The sequence below is a fragment of the Notechis scutatus genome, chromosome 4 (genome assembly GCF_049901735.1).
Source record: "Notechis scutatus isolate UNSWTSFEM ecotype Mainland chromosome 4, rNotScu1.2, whole genome shotgun sequence".
Classification (NCBI taxonomy): domain Eukaryota; kingdom Metazoa; phylum Chordata; class Lepidosauria; order Squamata; family Elapidae; genus Notechis; species Notechis scutatus.
The window spans coordinates 144,373,471-144,399,403 of record NC_142012.1 but is presented as its reverse complement, the minus strand read 5'-3'; the positions used below and the strand labels follow the sequence as shown (position 1 = coordinate 144,399,403).

Here is a 25,933-nt window from a genome sequence, read left to right as displayed (position 1 = left end):
TTAATCATCACAATCATGTGTGTTATTTTTTCACTACATAACCAATACAGTATTTTTTTTCCAAATGGCTTTGTAGTTGTTTGTATTCCATCATTAAAAATAATTTAGAAGATTAAATATCAGTAAAACAACAGGCCTTAGAAGTCAAGTTCATTTAAAAAAAAAAGGTAAGAGACAAGTGTGAGTCTCATTGTGGAACTTATGTTATTCTTTAAATACTTAGAAGGGATATACATTTAGCTGCTGTATAAGGAATATAGCATCTACCCAACCATACTTCAGTTAGGAGAAATAAATTACTTTGAATGCTGACAACTTAAAAAAAAGATTAAAGGCTGGCACAAGACTGCTCAGAAGTGCTCTGGATTGCATTTCCTCAAAATAGAAATTGTTGTTTCAATAAATTTGCATAAAGGTCTACTCCCTTTTAAACAATGTATAATTTCCCAATACTAGCAGCAAATTACTGAGAGCATTGCAAGAGATTGCACACCAACTTTTTAAAAAAGGTAAAATCTCATTTAAATTGAGCTCAACATCTAGTCGTTTTAGAAGCCTCCTGCTATTGTCTTCTTGGTTCTAACTAATGAAAACAGAAGTATCTTGACTAAATGGTAAGTTTATTGAAGATGTAAGCATATCATTGCTATTTTTGCACAATTCCTGGAATGTTTTGTAATGCATTTGAATTTACACTTTTGAAGCTTACATGCTCAACAATTCTTTTTAATATGTGTATCCAGGTCTAAAAACATATTATTTAGGATTTAACAGACTCTTTTTCTATGTTTCTGTCTGTAGGTTTGGGAAAATGAATTGGAAAGTGATTTCTTCTATCATAGCAATATGCATCACCATCATTGTCATCTTAGTTTTGGTTTTCCGAAATAGAGAAGAGAAATCTATGGGTTGTCAGAGCTCTTCCCATGGGCAAGGGGAAGGTCAGGATACTGCTAGCCAGGTATTTCGAGATTTAACTCCAGAAGAGATGATGCAAGTAAAAAACTATTTACATTCCAACCTGGGAGTGCGAATGGTAGGTGCATCAAAAGCCAAGCCATCAGACAACTGCATCTATTCCATCACCTTGCAGCTCCCTCCCAAATCAGCAGTGCTACAATTTCTAGACTATCAAGGAGTCAAGCCTGCGCGGGAAGCTCTGGCTGTGGTTCATTTTGGAAATCAGCCAGTCCCAAATGTCACTGAATTTGTAGTAGGTCCTCTTCCAAAGCCAAAGTATCATCAAGATGTTACTTTGCAGAAGTATGGAAAGATGTTGCCTTATTACCAAAGGGTTCCTATGATGACTGATGTGGTTGAACTATATAAAATATTGCTTCTGAAGGAATTTCTCAAGGCTCCAAATTTCATGAGAAAAGTCCTTGATTATCCACCAAAAATTTTCATGATGACTTTTGGAATGCCACCAGGGCTAAAATCAGGAGATCGCAAAATCTGGATAAATCTCTTACAGTATACTCCTGGCAGCTATTTGCATCCAGTTGGATTTGAGATCCAAGTGAATTTTAGCAGCCTGGATTATTCTCAGTGGAAGGTGATAAAAGCTTTTTATAATGGACAATATTTTGAGGGCATGAAAGATATTGAAAAGCAATTCAATATGGGAAAGTTTAAAGTAAACAAGGTTAAACTACCCCCTCGTGATGGGGGATACTCATCACTGAAGCGGAGGGTGCCACCACAAGGACCAAGTCCTTTGCATTATGAGCCTCGTGGACCACGGTATAGAATTCAGGATAACCATGTAACTTTCATGTCTTGGAGTTTAGCTTTTGGAATTGATAACCATAGAGGACCACGTATCTTTGACGTCAGATTTAGAGGAGAGAGAATAGTCTATGAGTTAAGTTTACAAGATGCAAGTATTATCTATGGATCCAATGGTCCTACAATGATGTCTGTCAGATCCATGGACATGGTCTATGGATTTGGGTCTAGAATGTTCACACTCACACAGGGGGTGGATTGCCCCTACCTAGCTACTTACCTGGATGTGCATAGTTTTCTTGATACTTCATCCCCCAAGACCCATAAAAAGGCCATGTGCATCTATGAACAGAATTCTGAGTTGCCTCTGAGACGTCATTTTGAAAGCGTCCAGTCTCCATTTTATGGAGGATTGTCTGACTCGTGTCTGGTTATCAGATTCATATCAGCACTTGGTAACTATAACTATATCTGGAACTTTGCTTTTCATCAAAATGGAGCTGTTGGTGTCCATCTTCTTGCCACCGGATACATTCAAACTGCTTTTTTCTTTGAGGATGCCACAGACTTTGGCAACAGAGTTCAAGAGTGGGTATCGGGATCAATTCACACCCACAATATCAATTTCAAAGTAGATATGGACATTGGTGGTGAGTGGCAGCCTCATTTGTGATATTTTTAAAACTCCAGTGATTTCTAAGCCTGACATGATTTATTGTAGAGTGGTTCTTTGGAAATGTTTGCATCCCTTCTTTGAGATGGATGTAGTTTTGATTATGTGACAAAAGTCTAATGCTTCAGTTTGAATTGACAACTTTATCTGTATCTAACCATTTTTTAAAAAGATGGAGCGTTAGTGAGACAGAGTGTTCCACATGTTTTTCTGTCTCTCTAGGGATTAATTTTAAATTTTTTAAACTTTATTTCCTTCTATGAAAAGTGTCTGTCTGGATGACAATTTAACATTGTGTAGAATCCAGAGCAGTCGCTTCCGCTGTCCCTAAGAGGTGAAAGAAGAATGTATGATCTGACTAACATTTATTAGAAACTGAGCCTGTTTTAGATCCTTTACTCCAAAGAGATATTATCCTCTCACTTCTTGGATGGTTTACTTGAAGAACTACCTGGGAACAACATTTGTATTTCTTTTCATATGCAGCTGTACCCCTAAAGCTGTTTCTTTACTGTGGTTGGCAATATACCTGAAAAAACCAGCCAGTGTTTCCTCTGCGTTTATCTTTCAAGAAAACTAATAAAAGTTTTCTTCTATAGCCAGCATTTTTTTCTGTTAGCCCAAACCTCCTTTCTTGTAGTGTTAACACACTAATTCTGATTCTAACCTCTGGTACAATAGATATGAGGTCTGCTGCCTCTTTCATGTGGCAACTTTTTAATTATTTGAAGGCTGATAAGTATCTTTCATTAGTTGTCTTTTCTGTAGACTAAATAAACCCAGATATTTTAATCATTCCTCATAGGGTTTAGTTTCCAGATCTTTCAGTACCTTAGTACCACCTTCTGAATGTATTCCAGATTATTACTCTATTTTCTTTGTATCATACAATTGTCCTATCTAGCAGAACTTTACATTTCTCTAAATTCTCCCTACTGCTTGAAACAGTCTAGAAATGTTTGAATTTTCTTTCATCTAACATGTTAGCTACATTTGTGGAGTAATAAAAACAGGACTAGTATTATTTCTTGAAGAAAAAGTGAAGTGAAAATGTATTATTGTCTTCTGAATTATCTTAATTTTCCTTTCTTAATATTCTTTAATTTGGATTCTCCTCTAGAACCCCATACACTTTGAGGCCAAAGTAACTCTACTCAGTCAATTCCCTCTTTTATTAGTTCATTTTCTTTGAGGAATAACATTTAAAGAAACTCAACAGAAATCATCTCCTTAAAATATCTTATTTCTGTCTCTAAAGTAACTTTTTTTCACTGAAAATGCCAGATTGTGAGAGGTAGAGTAGTATGTGAAATAGTTTAGAATGAATGAGGGTGGATGAAGGATGCTAATCCCATTGTGCCATTGTACATGTTAAACATTTCCCCCTGTAATACTGTCAAAACTGGAGAAGACAAACGTGGCTCTCCTTCCTACAATGTCTGAAATACAATGGTAATTAAATAAGGCCAAACCATTATCTTCAACTTTGTTAAATGTTTTGTCTTTATGTTATTTTGACATAACATGCCATTTAATGTCTGTTCTGGTTTTAATTCGCATTTAATGTTGCTATTTAATGCCTGTTCTGGTTTTAATTAGCATCTTCAATTTCCCACAATGACTTTAAATAAATTTCTTCATATTCATGCTGAAAATCAAACTGATTTGATTATATATATATATATATATATATATATATATATATATATATATATATATATATATATATCATAGCTCCATTTCTGTGTCACACTGCAGACAAATGCAGCAGCAGCAATCTGATCTATATTGCTAACCAAAAACGAATGAATGTATTTGCTTTCCTTCTAAGGTGTGGGCAATATGCTAGTTGGCAATGACATGGCCTTTGAGACACTGCAGGCCCCTTGGAGCCCCGAACATAAGATAGATCGAGTGAAGAAGGTGAGGAAAGTTTTCAAAACTGAGGACCAAGCTGCATTCCGCCTCCGTGATGCCATGCCCAACTACATCTATTTTGCTGCCAATGACAGCAACAATAAGTGGGACCATGAAAAAGGCTACCGGATACAGATAGTCAGCTTTTCTGGAGACCATCTATCAGAATCTGATCCAGTGGAACCAGGCTTCAGTTGGGGCAGGTATGTCATCAATTTCTACCAGTCAAAATTTCTTAGGCTGATTACTATTCACCTGTAATAGTATAAAGTGTCTTCTGAGCTCTTCTGGGTTCTGCTGAACTCTTGGTAGTGCTAAGAATGTTTGGGTAATGACTTACTCTTCTCCAAGAAATGTAGCTATGGAACATGTAAAGAAATATAGATTGACCTCACTTGACAATGGTGATTGAGACCAGCATTCCCATCGCTAAGCGATGAGATTGTAAAGTGTGATGTCATGTTATTGCATTGTTGTTGTTGGTTTTTTTGGACAAACTTTATTAGTTTTTTTTTTTAATACAATACACAAACAAACAGAACATAGGATGTAGTAACATAAAATATCTTTTCTAAAAGAAACAAATAAACCATCTTATTTAAAAAGAAGATAATTCCAAATTATCACATTTCTATAATTTAATATATATATTTATCTTATCTAATCAACTTCATATCTTTTCCAAACTTCTCTTTATTACTCCCTTTCCTTCTATTTAATCATATTTCTTCTGCCTTGAAGTTATATACTCATTGAATATAATTTCATTAGTGCTCTTCCACATCCTATCAAACTTAAACAAACATTACACGAAACATAGATACATAAAACTTCTTTTTGGAAAGCGGCTTACCCCGGGTTAACTCTTTTTATACAGACATCAGTCAAAGTTTATACTCTCTTAATATACTATCTCATATCTTATTTAACATTCTCTATTTTCCATATATTTTCTCTCTCCTACTCATTCTTTTAATTCTATTTTATTTATTCCATCTCGATTTAAATAATTATATTTGCATCTTTGGTCCGTTTTCTTTTGATCACCTATTTAACCTTTCTATCTAATACAATATTTCTCCTGTAAACACTGATTAAAGTATGACAACTTTTTATCTTTCCCCTAAATAACACTTAAAATAATACATATTTTCCGTACTGATTCTGCTCCGTACATTCTAAGTATTACATTTCAAAATAATAAAACAAACAAATAATATTGGATTTAATAAATAATAACAAAACTAAAAAAAATGAAAAAGGAATATTAAATTTATAATATAATAAGAACAATGTTTCATAGGAAATTAGATTCTATTATTAATTCTTAAACAATAAAAACAATATTTCATAAGAAATTAAACTCTATAATTAAATTATGGCTTCCCTTTAATACATTTTTAACTCATATAATATTTTAATTTTCTAACTCAGCTTCAAATACTAATGTCTACAATACATTCTTATGTACTTTTGCAGAATCATTTTTATAAAATTATCTTACCCCTTATCTCTGAAAAAAAATTCATTTTTTAGCATCTTGTTTAAAGCCTTTATGACTTCTCTTTCCTTTTCCCCTTCCTTTCTTATCCATTCTAGCTTTTTGACCCCCCCATCTCTCAAATTTCACTCTCTTAGTCTTCCCTCTCTGCTGTATTTCTCTTTTCTGTTGCTTTCTGCTCATATCATCTCATTTTCTTTTTCTTGGTTGCTTTTTACATCACCTTTTCCTTGCCCCACTTCCTTTTCTTCCTCCACTAAGTGTGTTTGTCCATTAAAGATGGCTTATTCTCCTTCATCCCAGCCTTCCTGTCGTTGTCGTATTTCTTGATAGGTAGAGATCGCCATTTCTAAAAAGTGAAAAATAGATCCAGAAGAGTCCTTATCTTCTTCTTTCAGTCTTTGAAATTCCATTTGTAGTCCTTCAAAGGATAATGCCATTTTTTCTTTCTTTCTTTTTTGAAACAACCCTAATGTCTTTAATCCCTTTTTTAAAAAAAAAAATTTCACAGAAATCCCAAAGTCACAAAGCAAACCAAATCAGAGCAAACAGTTTCATTTAGCACTTTCTTCTTTCTATATTTTCACCTCCTGGGGTAGAATTCAAATACACAGTTCCAAGATGATCTTCTAGAAGTCTTAATGTCTTTTATTCCTGTTCTTATAGGCTCAAAGCAGTCTCCTTCAGTACAATCTTATAATAAGTCTTTATCTCTTCCCTTCCCCTTGTAACAAATAGAAAGAATTTTAAGTTTTTAAATCCAATGTCCAGAAATCCTTTATCCCTTGGCTTTAAATTTCAAATTGAATTACCTTCGGTGCCCAAGTAGATTTTCCAGATCTCCGTCTGCTATTTCTATGGGAAGGGAGAGTGAAGAAAAAAAAAACTTTCCCTTGACAGCTTTCTTCGCTGCTTTCCAATCTTCTTTGGGAAACAATGTATCCTTCAAGCAATTCAAGCAATTCAGTTTCCAGGGTATTTAAGATCTTATTGTCACGGTTCAGCCAGCACTTTCACTTTCTCCTGCTTCCTCCAGCACAAATCTTACCCGGCTGCAGGCTTCTTTGTGGCGGCCATTACTGACCGCCGCTCCACCACCTTGGGAAAAAGGGGTTTTTCCGGCTGAGGAGGGGGTCTGCGACACCCCCAAACCCCTGTCCGGATCCCCTCTCTCTTCGGCTGCCTCTACAGGGCAGCCATATCCCCCAGACCCATTTGGATTGGGGGCACCTTGGCGGCGAGCGCAGCAGGAATCGTGGAGAGTCACGAATTCCTGCCGCCGCCGAAGCCATGCAAAACCGGCATGTTATTGCATTGTTTAGCAATGGCAATCCTAACAGTCCCTCTTGCCACTGTCAAACAAAGAGCAGGCTATTAAGCAAGCACCTCCTGGCAATTTCCTGCTGGCTGCCAGCAACCAAAAGCCAGCAAGAAATCTCAAGTCCCAGATAGTCAGTAAGATTCAGATGACTTATAAGCTGGCTGGTAGGTAGGTAAGTGGCTGCTTCCAGGTGTAGAAAGGTCACAAATATGTGCAGGTGACTGATTCAGTATAAGCAAAATGGTACTGGGAAGGTTGCTACCTGGTGGGGGAGACTTACCACAGTGACTCATGATCTTCTCTATCAGCTTCCCAATTGACTCTGCTTGGAGGAAGCTGGCAGAAAAGCTTGCAAATGGTGATCATTTGACTGCGGGATGCTACAACTGTTGCAAATGTGGGCTGGTAACTCCAGATTGCAATCAGATGACTGTGAGGGTCTGGAAATTCACGGACCAATAGTTAAGTACTACAGGTACTTATGAACACAACTGAGTCCAAAATTTCTGTTGCTAAGTGAAACATTCAGTTGCTAGGCAAGACAGTTGTTAAATGAGTTTCACCCCATTTAAGACCTTTCTTGTCACAATTGTTAAGTAAATCATTTGCTCATTAAGCAAATTTGGCTTCTCCCATTGACTTTGCTTGTTGGAAGCCAGCTGGGAAGGTTACAAATGATGATCACATGCCTCTGGGACATTGCAACTGTCACAAATACATGCCAGTTGCCAAACATTTGAATTTTGATCACGGGGGATGCTATAATGGTCATTAAGTATGAAAACCAGTCATAAGTCACTTTTTTTTCAGTGGTGGCATAACTACAAAAAGTCACTATAAACATATGGTTCTAAGTCAAGGCTTATCTGTACTGTATTCCTTCAGTTTGAGGCTTCAAATTTCTCTCAGAAGAATTTTATCCTCTCTTTCCATGCCGCTTTCCATGGCCAGATGTGAAAGAGTAACCCATGCACTTTTAAAAGAAAAGAAATGATAAGTCCAATTTCTCACAATGTCACTGTTGCTTTACTTTTCAGGTACAAGTTAGCTGTCACAAAGCGAAAGGAGGAGGAGCCAACTAGTAACAGCATCTACAGCCAAATAGATCCGTGGGATCCCCCTGTTGACTTTTCTGAGTTCTTAAACAATGAGACCATTGTCAATGAGGTGAGGATCTAACATAGCAAGGAAAACTGTGTTTTTCCATTCTTCAATCTTATAGGTTTTTCACTGTCAGAGGGCAGAGCAATTAAAAATGGAACCTATCTGAAGGAGCAGAGGTCAGGCTGGAAAAAGAACCAAAAGCCACTCAGGAGTTGGGCAAATGCTATTTAATGGTGGTAATGCTATGTGGGAATGACCTTGGAAGATGAGGGAAAGAGATACTGCTTTGGGAATGAAATTGTCCCTTGTGCCCAGCTTACAACTAGATGCTGCAACCGAAGCCTCTCTATTCCCCTCTTCTAACAGCATCGCTTACGAGCAGGGGAAGCTTACGCATCTCTTTCCTCCAATGCCAAACAAGAGAAGGTCCATCATGAGCCTCTTGCCCTGCTCACTATCCATCTGCGGACTGTGCTGCCTCTTATTTGACAATTCCCTAGGCAGCATCTCTTTGACTTATCCCCCAAGGCCTTCCCACACACCATTACAATGGGTCTTTTTATTTAACGATGACTCAGCAATTAAAAATGCTGAGCTTGTCGGCTGGAAAGCTGACAGTCCATGTTTGAGACCAAAGTGCTATGCAATGGAGTGAGCTCCTGTTCCTTGCCCCAGCTCCTGTCCACCTAGCAGTTCGAAAGCATGGAAATGCGAGTACATTAATAGGTACCATTTCAGTAGGAAGGTGAAAGCATTCCATGCACCTTTGGCATATAACCATGCTGGTCACCTGGCCATGGAAAATATCTTCAGACAATGCTGGCTCCCTCAGCCAAGAAACAGTGATGAGCACATTGTGCCTAGAGTTGGACATGATTGGAAAAGTAAAACTTTACCTTTTTATGATCTACCTCTCAAACATTTTTAGAGCTTTTTACAATAAAATGCAAACAAATAAAACAATGAGTTTAGAAAAATTGCCAGTGCCATGCTGCCATTTGAAGAGATCATATATAAGCCATAAACACTGAAAAAATAATTTAGTCACTACCAGAAATAAACAAGAGATAGCTTTTAAAATATTTTTTTCTAAAAAAAAAGATAATACAATGGTTTGGTTTAGAAAAAGAGATGGCTCATAAGTTTTAAAATTGCCTTCTTTTAAGTTATGTAGTTATATTTACCCCTTGCTTATGAAGACACCCTGTAATTAATTCTTTTTATGCTGGAGAATAATTATGCTGGAGAATAATAATATGCCTCCTATTCCCCCAACAAAGAGTATAGTCATTATAAGTGAGATGGGAAGGCATACAATCATGACAAACAAACAGCCCCGAAGAGCCCAGCTGAATTTTTGAACTCTAATCTTTTTTGGGGGAAATGTTTTGCTGCTGCTTTAAAAGGCAATTAATTAGAAAGGCTAGATTACCTCTGAAGAGAGATTGGGCAAAGAAATGCATTATGAGAAAACATATTTTAAAACAGCTTCTTGATATTCTAAACACAAATGCAAAGAGGGCATTTTCAGTGAAAAAGAATACAAAGAGTACTGAAAACTTTTCTCACTATAAATTTGTAAAAATAATCTATTTTTTCTTTACCCCACCCTATTCTCAGAAATAATCCTGACAGGAAGAGAGTAATGATCTTTGGGAAATTTACTCAGAGAAAAATGGACTGTTTCTGATTTTCCAGTATAAATGCTAGCCTTCCTGCCTTCTGTGCGCTTGAAACCATACTAAGATTATTATGAGCTTATTTATTTTAAAGTTATCATGAGCTGGATTCATATTTGTCTTTAAACAAAATTGCTTTTTAGTATCATTCCTTCCATGGGCGAAAAAAGGAAGACTCTTCTCGGATTTGTAATGATCACTACATCCAGTGGTGGGATGCAGCCAGTTCACACCCCTTCGGGAGAACCGGTTGTTAACTTTCTGAGCAGTTTTGCAAACTGGTTGTTGGAAGAATTCATTAGGGCAGAGAACCGCTTGTTAAATTATGACTACATCCTACCTCTGAGAAGAAAACTGTGCTATTACCTTATTGCATTTGATCTATCAGTTCATTCTGATCCATCCATTAGCAATCACTGTGTCTTATTTGGTCAGTTCTTCCTTCCTGTGTTAGCTCAGCATTTAACATTTTTTTTAAAAAAAAATATTTCTCTTTCACAGGATCTGGTTGCCTGGATCAATGCTGGCTTTCTACATATTCCACATGCTGAGGATGTGCCCAATACTGCAACTGTTGGGAATGTGATTGGTTTCTTCTTGAAACCATACAATTATTTTGATGATGACCCTTCCATGTATTCTCCAGATAGTGTTTACTTCAACAACCTGCAGGATCCCACTTCCTGTGAGACCAACCAACTTGCATGTCTGGCAAAAGTTGCTTCATGTTTGCCCACTTTTCCACCTTTCACTTATGAAGGCTTTAAAAACCTAACAACTTTCTAATATTTTCTAGTTTTTGACAGATGGATTGGATGGAGGAAAGGTGGATTGGAAACTACTGTGACAGACCAGCAGCTTCTAATCCTGAAGGGTATCTTATAGTATCTTTGAAACTTGAATCTCATATTGTACTAGCAATGTTGTGTGCATTTGAGTTTTTCTTTTTAGTATATGTTTTTTTTATTCATAAACATTTTGAGTACTGTATATTGTCAGCAGTGGTGGTATTCAGCCAGTTTGCACCAGTTCAGGAGAATCAGTATCAATGTTTTGGCACGGGTCGCTGAACCGGTAGTGACTTCTGGCTGGCCATGCCCCCGACCTGGTCGCCTGGTCGCCACTCGCTCACTTGCCCTACCTGCCCAATGCTCGTTCACCCCACCCAATGCTGCCACTTATCACCTCCTAGGCGGCACAATGGGTTCTTGTGGCTTACTTTTTTAACCTACCTCCCCACGTGGTGCCTGTGCCCCAACTGAGCAATCCTGATCTGCCTGGTCACAGGTAAGACTGCAAGTCATGCTAGCCCCCCCATCCCCAGAGAGTGGTAGGTGTGTGTGTAAGAGAGAGAGTGTGTGTGTGTGTGTGTGTGTGTGAGAGAGAGAGAGAGAGAGAGAGAGAGAGAGAGAGAGAGAGAAGAAAGAAAGAAAGAAAGAAAAAAGAAAAAGAAAAAGAAAAAGAAAGTGGAAGGAAGGGAGAGAGAGAGAAAAAAACCTCAGTGCTATTATTATTATTATTATTTAAAAAACAGGTTTTTTTTCAGTTTTCCATATTTTAACGTCTCTTTTTAGTGAACAGCATGATTAAAGGTTTCACATATACATACAAATATGACCATGGTTACATATTCAATTTTTATATCCAATTCCTTATCTTAACAGGGCTTTTATGCATTTTCTATTTTATTGTATCATTCCAAATATTTATCTCATTATTTAATTCACTTAAATAATGCTCAGAGAAAAATGGACTGTTTCTGATTTTCCAGTATAGATGCTAGCCTTCCTGCCTTCTGTGCATTTTTCATAATCATTACACTTTAGTACTTTTAACTGTCACATTTGTATATTTCATCTTAAATTCTAATTAAATAAAAAAGACACTTCTTCTCAATATAAGTGTGTCACCTCTAAGTTATAAATTCATTTATTTTCACTAAAGATGGTCTCTTCTATGATTTGCTCCACCTCCTCTTCTGCCTTTTGTCTTTGTTGTTCATATTCTGCTGTTGCATTTTCAATAAATTTTAAAGCAAAATCCAGCGATTCACCTCGTTCTTGTAGCATTTCTTTCATTTTTCTGAGTTCCATTTTTAATGCCATAAGAGAAATCGCCATTTTACAACTTTCTGATTCACAATTTAATCCAAATAATATCTTTAAAGTTTATTTCCAACAGTCAACTTTTCCTCCTCTCTAGTTTTTAAATCTCCACTAATCTAGTGCCAAATTCATGTCAGAATCAGCAACTAATCCAAAGGCAGAATCTTCCTAATTCTTTCTTTGTTACAATGTTTCAATTTTTCAAAGTTCTTGCTTTATTGTATCAATTTCCATGCAATTTCAAGAAACAAGAGTTTTTAAAAAGAAAAACAAGTTGAGTTTAACTGAGATGGCGCTCTTTATTTTGCTAAGTCTTCACCCCCTCTTTTCTTTTTTCTTCTATTTATTTATTTATTTTATTTATTTATTTGATTTGCCAATTGTTTACAAGATAATAAGTATAAGTGTATACATAGTTGTGAATACATGAAATGGGTACATATAAGAAAAATAAAAGAAGAATAAGAGAAACAATAGGACAGGGACGGTAGGCACGTTGGTGCGCTTATGCACGCCCCCTACAGACCTCTTAGGAAAGGGGTGAGGTCAATAGTAGACAGTCTAAGGTTAAAGTTTTTGGGGTTTGGGGAAGAAACTACAGAGTCGGGTAGAGTATTCCAGACATTGACCACTCTATTGCTGAAGTCGTATTTCCTGCAATCAAGTTTGGTGCGGTTAACTTTGAGTTTGTATCTATTGTGTGCTCTTGTGTTGTTATGGTTGAAGCTGAAGTATTCATTGACAGGTAGGACATTGCAATGTATGATTTTATATACCATGCTTAAATCAGACCGAAGACGGCGTAATTCAAGGTTTTCTAGTTCTAGAATTTCAAGTCTGGTGGCATAAGGTATTCTACAACGAGTAGAGGAGTGGAGAACTCTTCTTGTGAAATACTTCTGGACTTTCTCAATTGTGCAATATCAGATACGTAATGTGGGTTCCAGACTGATGAACTGTATTCGAGTATTGGTCTAGCAAATGTTTTGTATGCTCTGGTTAGTAGTGTGATATTACCAGAGAAAAAGCTACGTAGGATTAGGTTAACAACTCTTAATGCCTTTTGGCTATGTAGTTGCAGTGGGCTCTAGCACGTAGATCATTAGAGGTGAGTATTCCAAGGTCCTTTACAGAGCTTGGGTCATCAACAAGATCTTGACTATTCAGCTTGTATTTTATTTTCTGATTTTTTTGCCAATATGTAAGACAGAGCATTTGTTTGTTGAGATTTGAAGTTGCCATTTGTTTGACCATTCTGATACATAGTCAAGATCTTTTTGTAGGGTAGCAGTATTGTCTGTGGTATTGAACAGCTTTACATCATCAGTGAAAAGAACGCAATTGCTCTTAATATGATCACAGAGGTCATTTATGTAGAGTATGAAGAGAGTTGGTCCTAGAACACTGCCTTGGGGGACACCACTATTGACATGTACAGAATTTGATAGGACGCTCCCAATTTTGACCATTTGTTGTCTGTTTGCCAGGAATGCTTCTATCCAGTTATTCAGTTGTCCAGAGATACCATAGAATTTTATTTTTAGGAGTAGTTTGTTGTGTACCACTGAATCAAAGGCTTTACAGAAGTCTATGTAGATTGCGTCTATTGCTTTGCCCTGGTCGAGTTGTGTCGTCCATATGTTTTTGCAGTGTAAGAGTTGCAGATTACAGGATAGTTTTTTCTGAAACCAAATTGTTTATTGGAGAGTAGGTTGTTTGTCTCTAAGTGGAGGATGATGGATTGGTTAATAATTGATTCCATGACTTTACAGGTGACGCAGCATAAGGAGATTGGTCTGTAATTTTCAACTAGGCTTGGGTCTCCTTTTTGAAGATGGGGATGACTGTGGCTTGTGACCATAGGTTAGGCAAGGAGCTGGTCCTGAAAGATTTTTCAAAGATTATGCTTAGAGGTTTGGCTATGGCAGTGGATAGCTTTTTTAAGAAGTAGGCACATATTCCATCCGGTCCAATAGATAGAGATGGTTTTAGATTGCGTAGTGCTTTTTCAACATTGTCTTCTGTAAAATCGATATGTATTAGATCATTGTTGTTATCTGTGGTACGGCTAGGAAATACTGGGCATGATCCATTGCTGTTTACAAATACTGAGCCAAAGAATGTGTTAAAGATGTTGGCTTTAATGGTGTCGTCGTTGCAGTCTTTACCATCAGGTCCTATCAAGGGTGGGATAGACCTTGAGTCTTTTAGTTTGTTGTTTACAAAATTGTAAAACGCACGGGTGGAATTGGTGCTTAGAAGGTTTTCCTCTTGTTTAATGTGATAATTGATGCATTCGGTCTTTATCTGGTGGCATAAATTTTTGTATCGGCTTTTGAAATTGGCAACGTGACCAGATTTGTTTTTCCGCCAGAGTGATCTCTTTTGGATTGAAGTTTCCTTATTGTTATGGGTAATCTGCTTTTTGTTTTGTTTTGGGAGTTGTTGTTGGTACATATAGTTTGATGACTCTTTTGACTTCAAGTAAAAATATGTTGTAATGGTCTTCAACAGTATTGCATCCAGTGAATGGAGATTGCCAATCAAGGGATGAGAGATCGTTGTTTATAAGATCATAGTTGCCTTTTGAAGTTACAATTGGGGATTACATCATTGTGGTGATTTTTGTGTGGGCGTATGTTGAGACAAAAGTCAATCATATTGTGGTCACTCTGGAAAGGGTTCTTTAGTTTGTATTCCGTAAATTAAATTCAAACTATTGCAGAAGATGAGATCGAGGCAGTTGTTTAGTCTAGTGTTGTTGGTTACTAGTTGTTCCAGTCCCAGATTATTCTCTATTATTCAGTCTCTATTATTATTATTCAGTCTCTATTATTCAGAGCTTTTTAAACCACAATTTTCCAACAAGAAAAAGATCAAATCCAGCTGATATTAAATTTCCTCTTTAACAGTCTATAGTTCAGCTTTATTAGTGCCAATACAAAATCAGAGTATACTTATCCAAGTTGATTATATAGTTCCTTCTCCAGCTTCTACCTTTTGCGGTTTCGAAGCCTCGATGCTATCAAAAGCAATTCACACCTTTTTTTTTCTCTTTCTCTTCGCTGCTTAGATCCTTTTTTAAAGATTCTTTGCAATGTTAATCCTGGAGGTATCTTCCATTTGATTATATCATCCCATTCTTCCTGCTGTTCGCTTCTTTTTCTCTCTCCTGCACAATTTTATTCCAGTCTAATCTTCCCCTTCAGGGTGGCCATTTTAGACCACCGCTTCAGACGTCTTCGGGAGGGAGCAATTGTCAAGCCGGGGAGGGGATTTGTGACTCCCCTCTACCCAGCTGATGGTCTGCCCTTCCTCCGCCACCCCTATGAGGTAGCTTCTGCCCCGAATCCAAAGGATTGGGGCTCTCCGACGCCAAAGTATGAACCAAAGCCGTGCACGATCATGGTCAGCGGTCCGTCTTTGGGGAAGCTCAAAACAGGAAGTGTGCTATTATTTTTAATTATTCCATTATTTATCATGTGCTATTATATTACACTGTCCCTACACTTAGAGTGATTTTGCTGCCTTTCTTTTGCCCAGGGCTACCACATATTTTTCAGGGATTTACATGCATTCAATGTCTATAGTCCAGAGCATTTTGCTTCACAAAGGATTGCATTTGGGAAACATTAAATCAATACTGATTTTCCAGGAAGGATTTGTGAGTAATATGTTAATATTTGCTGGCTCTTGCTTTTATTTTCTGTTTAGACTCTTGTATACATCATTGGAAAGACTATTAATCCAGTAATACTGTAGTTTCTCCACCTTTAAATCTCTTGAGAGAGAGAGAGATGGAGATGTGGCTTCTTGGGAGTACATTTTGGAGAAGTATCAAGAGAAATGCTAAAAGGGCAATCCATTTGGGATTAAATCCCAAATGAAATTGGGTCTTCAGGGTAAGGAGATGTGAAGAACTTGCAACTGCAGGTTTCTAAAAATCTTGTTAGGATATTAATCTCATTTTTTTAAAATAAGATTTTTAGAAACCTGCAGTTGAAATACTGAAATGGTATAGGGTTCCCCCCCAAGGTCCCTTCTAAGTGTTATTCTGTTATTCTGACACTTTTTCCAGGACCTCTATTCAGATTTTGCCATCCTCAGTTTTCCTGCCTGAGCAAGGGTTGGACTAGAAGACCTCCAAATTCCCTTTCAACTCTGTTATTCCACAGCTATATAGCTAAGAGTTTGAGGATGCCAAAATCTGAGTAGAGGTCCTGGGAAAGGTGTCAGAATAACAGAATAACTTAGAAAGGACCTTGCGGGGGAACCCTATACCATTTCAGAGAAATGGCTGTCCAGTCTTTTCTTAAAAACTTCTAGTGATTGATCACCTAGAATTTCTGGAGACAAGCAGTTCCACTGGTTAATTGTTCTCACTGTCAGGAAGTTTCTCCTTAGTCTTAGTTTGCTTCTCTCCTTGTTCAATTTCCATCCATTGCTTCATGTTTTGCTTTCTGTGCTTTGGAAAATACATTGCCTCCCCTTCTTTCTGGCAGCCTCTTAAAAGCCTGTTGACTATCACAGTCTTGGGCAAAGCATGTGAGCCATTTCCTGCTTTCAGTGGTCCATGAAAGGACATCTATAGTATTTAGTTAATAAAGTCAAAAAAGGTGAACAACATTTTTACAGAACTATAGATATGTTGAGGCTGGGTGTGACAAAGAATGGCTGGGAAGGGAGGGGCCAGGCAAGGCATCCCTTGATGTGAGTGACATTGAGTTGGCCACACCCACCCAGTCACATGACCATCAAGCCATGCCCACCAAGCAAGCCATGCCCACAGAATTGGTGTAAAAGTTTTTGAATCCCACCACTGATTGTCAGGGCATATCATTTACAGAAAAACAAAGAAAGAGCAAACAGGAGTATTAATACATATATTACTACTTGTACTACTACTACTACTATGACAGAATAGTTTAAACTAGTTTTCTCTTTGTATTAGCTTATTTGTAATTCTGTAAATTATATTAGCATATTCATAATTATAAACCATCTTTATTCAATTTTTGTTTACTACCGGTTCTGTGGGCGTGGCTTGGTGGGCGTGGCAGGGGAAGGATACTGTAAAATCTCCAGTCAGAGGTAGTATTTGCTGCTTCTCAGAACTACTCAAAATTTCCGCTACCGGTTCTCCAGAACTGGTCAGAAACTACTGAATACCATCTCTGTTCACAACTATAAACAGAAGCGACCTAGCACTTTTGAAACACTGGTATTAACCCACTTAAAAACCAACACTATTTTAAGAGGTGAAAAGAATCTTTAAAGGAAGCTTTAAAATATAGAAAACACGGAAAATAGCTGAAATCTTGAAAGGCACTCCTTGGGAGGAACTATCTTTTATATCTGTAACTTCTAAACCCCGGAGTTATGGGAAATCTGCTGTTTCAACATACTGTTTAATGTTGGAGTGTCATCTACTGGATGAAGAAAAGTATTACAGCATCAAATCAAAGTGTGGAATGTTTAATACACATAATAGAAGAAAGTAAACAAAGTTAGGAAAGTGGTTTGACCTTGACTTTATCTCAGAAGGCGACTTGAATATTTTGAACTACTGAGTGAGCTTTACCTCCTTTTTGAAGATTTCAAAGACAACTAAATTGTTAACAATTAAATACTATTGAAACTGGTTACTGAACTGAGGACTCAAAAGATTGGAGAAAGCACTGTGGATTAATTTGTATTTGTATTTGGACTATTAATATTATCCGATAGAACATCACACGAGGTAAAAGAAGAAAAGGATAGAAGAAGAGAGGAAAGAAGAAAAATGAAACAAGACTTTAAAATTTGGACAATTGGAAGAGTATAAATTACTAAAGAATTCTAAAAATATATAAATTTAGGGGTTTGGAGATATAACCATGAGAATGAAGTTTGACTAATAACTGGATTGGAGGGAATATTTAAATATTGAGTCATTGGAATTATAGAGATATATTGAGTAATTTTTTACTGAATTGTAATAAAATGGATTACCAGGTGATAATAGACGGATGTGAAGAAATAATTTTGATGTTTAAAGATATGCATGAAACTATAAAGAACAATAATGAGAAAAGAATAAACAGCCTAAGAATAAAGAGATCAGTGTGGAGGGTCTGCAACAATTGGGGGAAGAAGGGGAATGAGATATTTGGGAAATAGATCAGAAAGTAGAATAGGCAGTGGAGGGAAAAAGTCAAAGTGAGATTCAAAAAAATAAAAATGGTGGCAAGAAAGGACTGATAAGTTGGAACCAAGTAAATAATACTTTAAAAGCTTATAATAGAATAGAGAAAAAAGGGAAACCCTCCTCAAAAAAGGGAAAGTCCAGAGAGAAAAAACAAAAATCTCTTCAAAAAAAAGAATGACTTATGGATGAGTGTTCAAAAGATGCAGCAAAAAGAGATAAAGGGCAACTCAAAAGGAATATTTAGTGGGCACAAACACATTATAAAAAACCATAAGTTTCCAAGAGAGAGAAAGAAAAAAATTGAGAAGCTAACAGATGATGGAACTCCAAAGAGACTAGGAGATGATGGATAGCAATAAAACATATTAGCAAAACGGAAAAGTAGAAAATATAAACAGGAAAAACAGTATGTTATAAACACCAAAAATAGACTCAGTGACCAAAGAACTGTAAAAAGCTTTCTTTATTCAGAAATTTGCAAATATCGGAATAGGACCTCATCTTCTTAACATCGGGAGTATGAAGATGCCACACCTAGAGTGTATATTACATTTATAGAGTGTTGCATACATACTTTATGTTATTCCTGTTATTCTCTTTTGGTAAGTCTAGGCACTTTCTCTAGGTATTTTTCCACTAACTCCTCCCAGATCCCCATCTGTTGGAAACCACCTCATTCTCATAGATTCTTCTTCCTGTTATGACATCGGGATAATTTTGTAATACAAAAGATCATTAACCAATTCCATTCAGGTCAGGATGACCTAAGATCTTTTCAAATATATACATTGCCAAAAATATTACAGTCCCATGTTCTAGCCAAAAAGTTGACATTTTCTACAGATCATACCAAGATACAGAACATAACAAGCTTATTTTTCATAGTTATATAATAACTATGAAAGTTGGACTTCCGGTTTGCAAGGTTTTGGCAGCGGCAGGGATCCCTGCTGCGTTCGCCGCCAAGGTTCCCCCGATCCGTTTGGATCTGGGAGATATAGCTGCCCCATAGAGGCAGCTGAAGATATGGGGGATCCAGGCAGGGGCTTGGGGGTGTCGCAGACCCCCTCCCCAGCTGGCAAAACCCACTTTTCCCAAGGCGGAGGAACGGCGGTCAGCAATGGCTGCCACGAAGAAATCTGCAGCCGGACAAGCAGGTGCAGGAGGGAGAAAGTTGGAAGAATCATGAAAGCTGCTTTCAACCGGGACAAGGCAAGAGAAAGTGACCTGGAATCTTGAAGGCTGCTAAATATACATTGTTTCTAGTGAGAGTTATAAGCTGCGAATATCTTAAAAGGGAAAGATCTTTTTTTTTCGTTTCACTCTCCTTCCTAACGTGACAGCGGATGGGAAAAATCTTTTTGGCTGTGAGTGGGAAGGGAGAGGGAAAAAAAAATTGGAGCAAAATTTGAAAATAAGGAGAAGATTGCCTAGAACTTTAAAGAGTTACTACACATCAATAAGGCTTCTAAAAGATATATTTTAAAGGGAACTTTGTGATTAAACTTTAACCCCAGAAAGAGAAAGTGAAGAAGGTATTTAAAAAAAAAACAGCTTGTTTAGATTGTTTGGTGATTTTGGAACTTCTGAGAATTATTTCTGATTAAAAGCACTTGGGTGGTTGTTTGGAAAAACTTTTTCTCTACACAATGGCATCACTTGTGGATGGACTGAAACTTGTATATCAAAAATATGAAAAAGAAAAGCAAGAAGGGAAAGATGTCCTTGGCACTCTTTTTCAATTTTTAGAAATGGCGGTTTATACTTATGTAAAGCTGAATGAGCAACAGGATGATGGGGACAAAGAAGAAGCCATCTTTTGATGAACAAATAACTTTGGTTGGAGAAGGGAAAAAGAAAGAGAAAAAGGAAAAGAAGACTTTAAGATCTGGAAAAACAACCCAAAAAGAGAAGAATAAGGTGAAAAGGGGACATTATGTTAGGAAACAACAGAAAGTTATTCCAGTAACCAGTAATGAAGGTCAGAAATCAGATAAATATGGCGTTACTTATGTTCCTCATTTCCACAGGTGTAACTCTTAATATGTAATTCTTACATATCATAAGCAGCATATATACTAATAGAAAAACAGAATTTACTCTATTTAAAAATAAGTTAAGGGTAGAAAGTGGAAATTTAGGATTAGGGAATTTAACGGTATTATTAATATTAACAGTGTCTTAAAATATATTGTGAATTTTAAACTTAAGGATTAGAAATTGTGGGGAGTGGGAGATGTAAACCTGGGATCAATTGAATACTGTTAATATTTGGATCGATTCGTAGTATTGGATAGTAGGGTGGAAGTAGTAGTAGTATTTGAAAGCAGGGTGGAAAAATGAGTAATTTTAAAAATATCAAATACAAGATAAGGGATAATAAATAATGGCGAAAAGGAATGTTATATATGCTTAAATGAATTAATGGGGAAAATAAAAAAGAATAGAAATAGAAATAATTGACTGGTAATTTCAGCAACAAATAGTCACATTCTCTTGCTTGGACAATGCCACCATTATCCAACCTCAACCATTATAATTATGAAACATTTTTGTTCCTAAGAAAAATAAACAGTTTGCTTTCGGCTCTATTACATAATACACCTACCTTTAATCTTTACAATTGAAGCATAATTTTAAAGTGATAAGTATATTCACATTTCTGTATCATGTAAGGTCATAAATACAGTACTTTTGCATTTAACACTGTTACATATAACTTAACCAACCTGGAACTGGACTAATTCCCACAACTCTTATTTAGTTAAACTATTGGAGTTCAACCCATCTGAAATTCCAGCATACAAAAGATTGATAAATGGTGAACTCATTATGAAGTTATCTTGATACAGTCACAGCACTTCAAATTCACATCTTCACAATACCTTTTCAAGAACAGGCTTTCAAAAGAATTTCTATTGACACCACTGTTGGTAGGCCTCTTCATTTGCTGGTTATAATCATAACATTCCTCCTAGAAATTAAGTCCTATAATTTCCAGCCTTAATATCCAGCCATGTCCTGAGCCTGTTATGTAAAACTAAGTACTGAAATATATTACCCCCAAAGTAAGCAATTTACAGTGACATTTAATTTCTAATGAGCTGATCTTATTAGCTGAAATTATGTGATTCTTTATAGATTGCCTGGCAGAACTATGAGCTAATCCTTCTGCCACTCCAAATACAGATTCAGTGAACAAAACCTCAGTGGTTTGGGGAAATAAAGTGAAAGACAGGTATCTTACTGGAGGAAGACGCATAGCAGCAGCTGGTTTATATGGAAATTTGTAATTTGCTATTTCTCCAAGCAGCAGTAGTCATTATTGCTTTAATAGATACATGTCAGTTCAGCAGATTTTTTTTTGGTTACTTTTATTGAAAACCAATTTGTCATTTTAGAAAAAAGTCAGATAAAATTGAAATACTTAGGTCTACAAGATTTTATAATGTATTATTTTGTAAATGTCAAGATAAATCAATCATCAGACTTCATGTCAGGTCCCACAGGTAATCCTAGCTGATTTTAAAAAACAAACATTTTGGTATCTTTATCATTCTCCGGCTGTCACACTATAAAATTCTGATCAAGCCTAATTAAGATTCTTGTATTTAGTATATAACATGTGCATATCTCTTGCACATTCTGAATGGGGAGAAATTAGTAAATCTGCATAAATTTATATTATACTGATTTAATTAAATTGGTATGAAACCTCTGCATCTGCAAATTTTGAGGAAACAGGAAAATAACAAAGATAAAAAAACCATTCTGATTAATTTAGTGAGTGAGGAATTGGTATGGTGCAGAAGGTTGGTTTTAGCTGGCTAGCATTGCTTACTGAGGTCCTATTAAAACCTATTTCATGATTTTTAAAAGTGAAACAACTCCAGGATAACAGATTGGGGGCAGGTGATGTTTCATTTACATATATAATTGACAAGTCAGAGATGGTATTACGAAGAGAGAAAGATGAGCATTTTAACTCAAGTGTTAATTTCATACATTATCTGTATGACCCTAGTAGGCCCTGCCTGGCTTTGCAAAAAGAACAAGAGTAGAAAGTCTCAAATCTAAATGGTTGATATCTTATAAATGATAGCTTCTGACCCAAAAACTCTTAACACCAATGCTGTAATATTTTAACCAATACCAATGAGATCATAAGGATTGTGATATGTAGAGTAAGCAATGGACAGAAGCCAGTCAAATGAACTTTAATGAGGACAAATATTCTTCATCCAAGTAGGAAAAATCAAATGAATGCAAACAGGGTGGAGATATGGGCAGTAATACATGTGAGAAAGATCTAGTGGTCTTTTGGATCACAAACTGACCATAAGCTTGGACTTGATACATTTTAAAAAAACAAATATAATCCTGAGCTGCATCAACAGCATAACCAGAGGTGGTATTAAGCAGGTTCTGACCAGTTCTGGAGAACCAGTAGCGGAAATTTTGAGTAGCGTGGAGAACCAGCAAATACCATCTCTGACTGGCCCCATCTACTCTCTGCCATCTATCCCAGCTGATTGGCTGGGTCTTCTTTGGTTGCCCTGCCAGGAGAATGGAGCTGGAAAACAGGTTAGTGGGGTGGGGAGGGAATGGGGATTTTGCAGTATCCTTCCTCTGCCATGCCCACCAAGCCACACCCACCAAGCCACACCACAGCCATGCCCACAGAACCAGTCCTTCCTCTGCCATGCCCACCAAGCCACACCCACCACACCCATCAATCCATGCCCACAGAACCAGTAGTAAAAATGTTTGAATCCCACCACTGAGCATAACATAAACATAATAAAATAAATAAATAAACATCAAGAAAAGTCATCACTCCTCTGCATTCTGCACAGGTCAGATTGTTTCTGGAATGCTGCATCCTCTTCTGGGCACCACATTTTAGGAAAAACACAGGCAGACTAGAGCATGAGCTCAGGAAAGCAACCAAGAAGGTCTAGACCAGGGGTGTCCAACCTTGGCAACTTTAAGACTTGTGGACTTCAACTCCCAGAATTCCTCAGCCAGCTGTGCTGGCTGAGGAATTCTGGGAGTTGAAGTCCACAAGTCTTAAAGTTGCCAAGGTTGGACACCCCTGGTCTAGATGATAAGAAGCCTCAAAAGGATAAACAAACAAACAAACAAACAAATAAATGATGAGGAATAGTAAGAAACATTGAGAATGAAAAGATGATAGCAATAGCAATAACACTTAGACTTACAGTGCCTTACAGCCCTCTATATACAGTTTACAGAGTCAGCATATTTATTTATTTATTTATTATTTATTTATTTTGATTTGTCAATCGCTTGCAAGATAATAGGTATAAGTATATACATAGTTATGAATACATGAAATGGGTACACATAAGAAAAATAAAAGAAACAATAGAACAGGGACGGTAGGCACGTTGGTGCCCCCAACAATCTGGGTCTTCATTTTACTGACCTCAGAAGGATGGAAGGCTCAGTCACAACCTTGAACTGGTGAGATAATAGGAGAGACTTGTTCAGTGTTGTTCCTAAAAATAAGACAATTTCGTTGCCTGTATCCATGGCAATGATAATAAAGTTTAATCTAATCTAATCTAATCTAATCTAATCTAATCTAATCTAATCAGGATGCAATCCAACCACGATGAAAATAAATAATTATTGGTATTTAAAATATAGACAGAATAAGGGGTGGGCTGTTACTGGTTCTCCCTGGTTTGAGCAAACTGGTACTGAACCAGTAGCTAATTTTATGGCCAGTTCTGTGAACTGGCAAATCCCATCCCTGGCTGGCCCTGTCCACCCCGTCCCACCCCTCCCAGAAGTTTCCATGTGGCCCATTTTGGATCCTAGGTAAGTATAGGTCCTGTGCAGAGGCTCAAGGTGGGCAAAAAATGGGCCTCCCAGAGGCTCTGGCAGGACAGAAAGGCCCATTTTCGGCCTCCAGAGGGCCTTCAAACCCGGGGAGGCCATTTTTGCCCTCCCAGAGGCTTTGTGGAAAGCCTTCAGAGCCCGGGGAGGGCAAAATTTCCCCCCTCCCCATGGTGCAGGAGGCCGATTAGGCCATGCCCACCATGGCCATGCCCACCCAGCAACCGGGTAGAGAACCGGTTGCTAAAAATTTTGAAGCCCACCCCTGGGCAGAATACATTCAACATATGGAATAATATATGCATAATGACAGTGCAAATAATAGTAAATAACAGGTATAAAATCTAAAATTAACTAATAAGATTTAGTGCAACAAAAATTTCTACTACCCTTCTTAGCATATGATCACAACCACTTCCTTCCCAATTCCTCCAATCAATCTCTTTCATTGAATAAATGTGTTGTCTCAATCCAAATACTCACAAACACACAGGGAGGTTTGGAAAGTCCACTAGGAACTTTTCAAGCAAATGAGCAAGGGAGAAAGGAAAGAGGCGTGCAAATACACAAGCATACACACACATAGAAGAGAAATCAAGTCCCCCAGAAGCAAACTTGCCCAGAAAGAGACTCCAAATCCAAAACAGCAGACAAAGTATGGTCAGGGGATGTTCTAAGATCCAATTGTTTGTCACCAGCCAATCTAGGTGCAGAATATTAGACACAGGCTTTCAAGTCAAGGATTAAGGTACCTGGAATCTAGGTTAACAAGTGATTTTTGCCAGTGGAGGGACTTGAACTTTCTTCTCTTATTATAATTAAGGAACTCTGATGTTGCTCTGATGTGGCCACAATTCTTGCTAGGAGCCTTGCAGAGTACCTTTGCTCTGCTCTCCTTTGCACATGGTGAGCACTTGCACTGACAGGGAGTGGCATCTCAGACTCCCATTTTTTTTTCTTGAGACAGGTGGCAGCTGAGTCTCTGGAGGGCTGACATCATAACCTCTTTTACCTGCAGCTGCTCAGGATTGTCTGGCAGTTCTGGGATTGTGTATTCTCTGTTGGTTTCCTTGTAAGAGTCTGTGCTGGCCATGATAATAAACAGGTTTTTCAACCTTTCTGGAATGCACTTAGGGATGTTTAACTAAGAATGAGGTGGGGAGGGGGGAAAGAACGCCATAGCTGAAGATCTTGATCCTGAAATAATGGAAACAAAGGAGAAAAGGAAATAGAAACAAGCCCCAGTCTTGGTATATGAACAAAACCATACCAAGAAAGAAAAAGAACTTGGCAAATAATGAATTGCTAATTATAAGAGATTAAACACAAGCCCTGCAAATATAGGCTCTGTAAGGATTTTCAGACAAGCTGCCAGTTTGAGAAGTTTGCACTGATTGGAATCAAATATTTCTGCTCTTTGGCACTGATCATGTAGAATTTTATTGATAAAGCCCAATTATGTAGGAAAAATTAATATAGAGATTTCCCCCACTTTTACACAGTTCATTATTCCCAACTATGGAGTATGAAACTGTCATGTCCCTGGTGGAGACTGACTCTGAGGGAGAGGAGGAAAAGCCGACAGGGAGTGGAAGTGTGGCTCCAGAGGTTGTGGAGGAGGCTGGGGAAGGGCAGAGGCCAGCTGGGCAGTCAGAGGAGGACCCAGGCCCATCCCTTCTCCGTCCTAGGGCACGCAGGGAGGAGAGGATAAGGGAGAGACATGGTCTATGGGGGAGGAGACGGCATTGATCCTCTTCATGGGCTGCAGCTGTGACAACTGGATAAGAGGATGAACATGTGTATGGGCCAGTACTAGAAACAAAGCGTGGAAATATCTCTAGTTTATTGTTCCT

General features: G+C 37.5%; 1 protein-coding gene across 1 annotated transcript; it reads left to right on the top strand.

Annotated features, from left to right (window-relative positions):
• Positions 1 to 811: 811 nt before the first annotated feature.
• On the top strand, positions 812 to 10,709 carry LOC113412503 (amine oxidase [copper-containing] 3-like). The gene is made up of 4 exons (XM_026668192.2): positions 812 to 2,378; positions 4,233 to 4,521; positions 8,178 to 8,307; positions 10,425 to 10,709. The coding sequence occupies exons 1-4, from the start codon at positions 812 to 814 to the stop codon at positions 10,707 to 10,709; spliced, it is 2,271 nt and encodes a 756-aa protein (XP_026523977.2).
• The last annotated feature ends 15,224 nt before the right edge of the window (positions 10,710 to 25,933 follow it).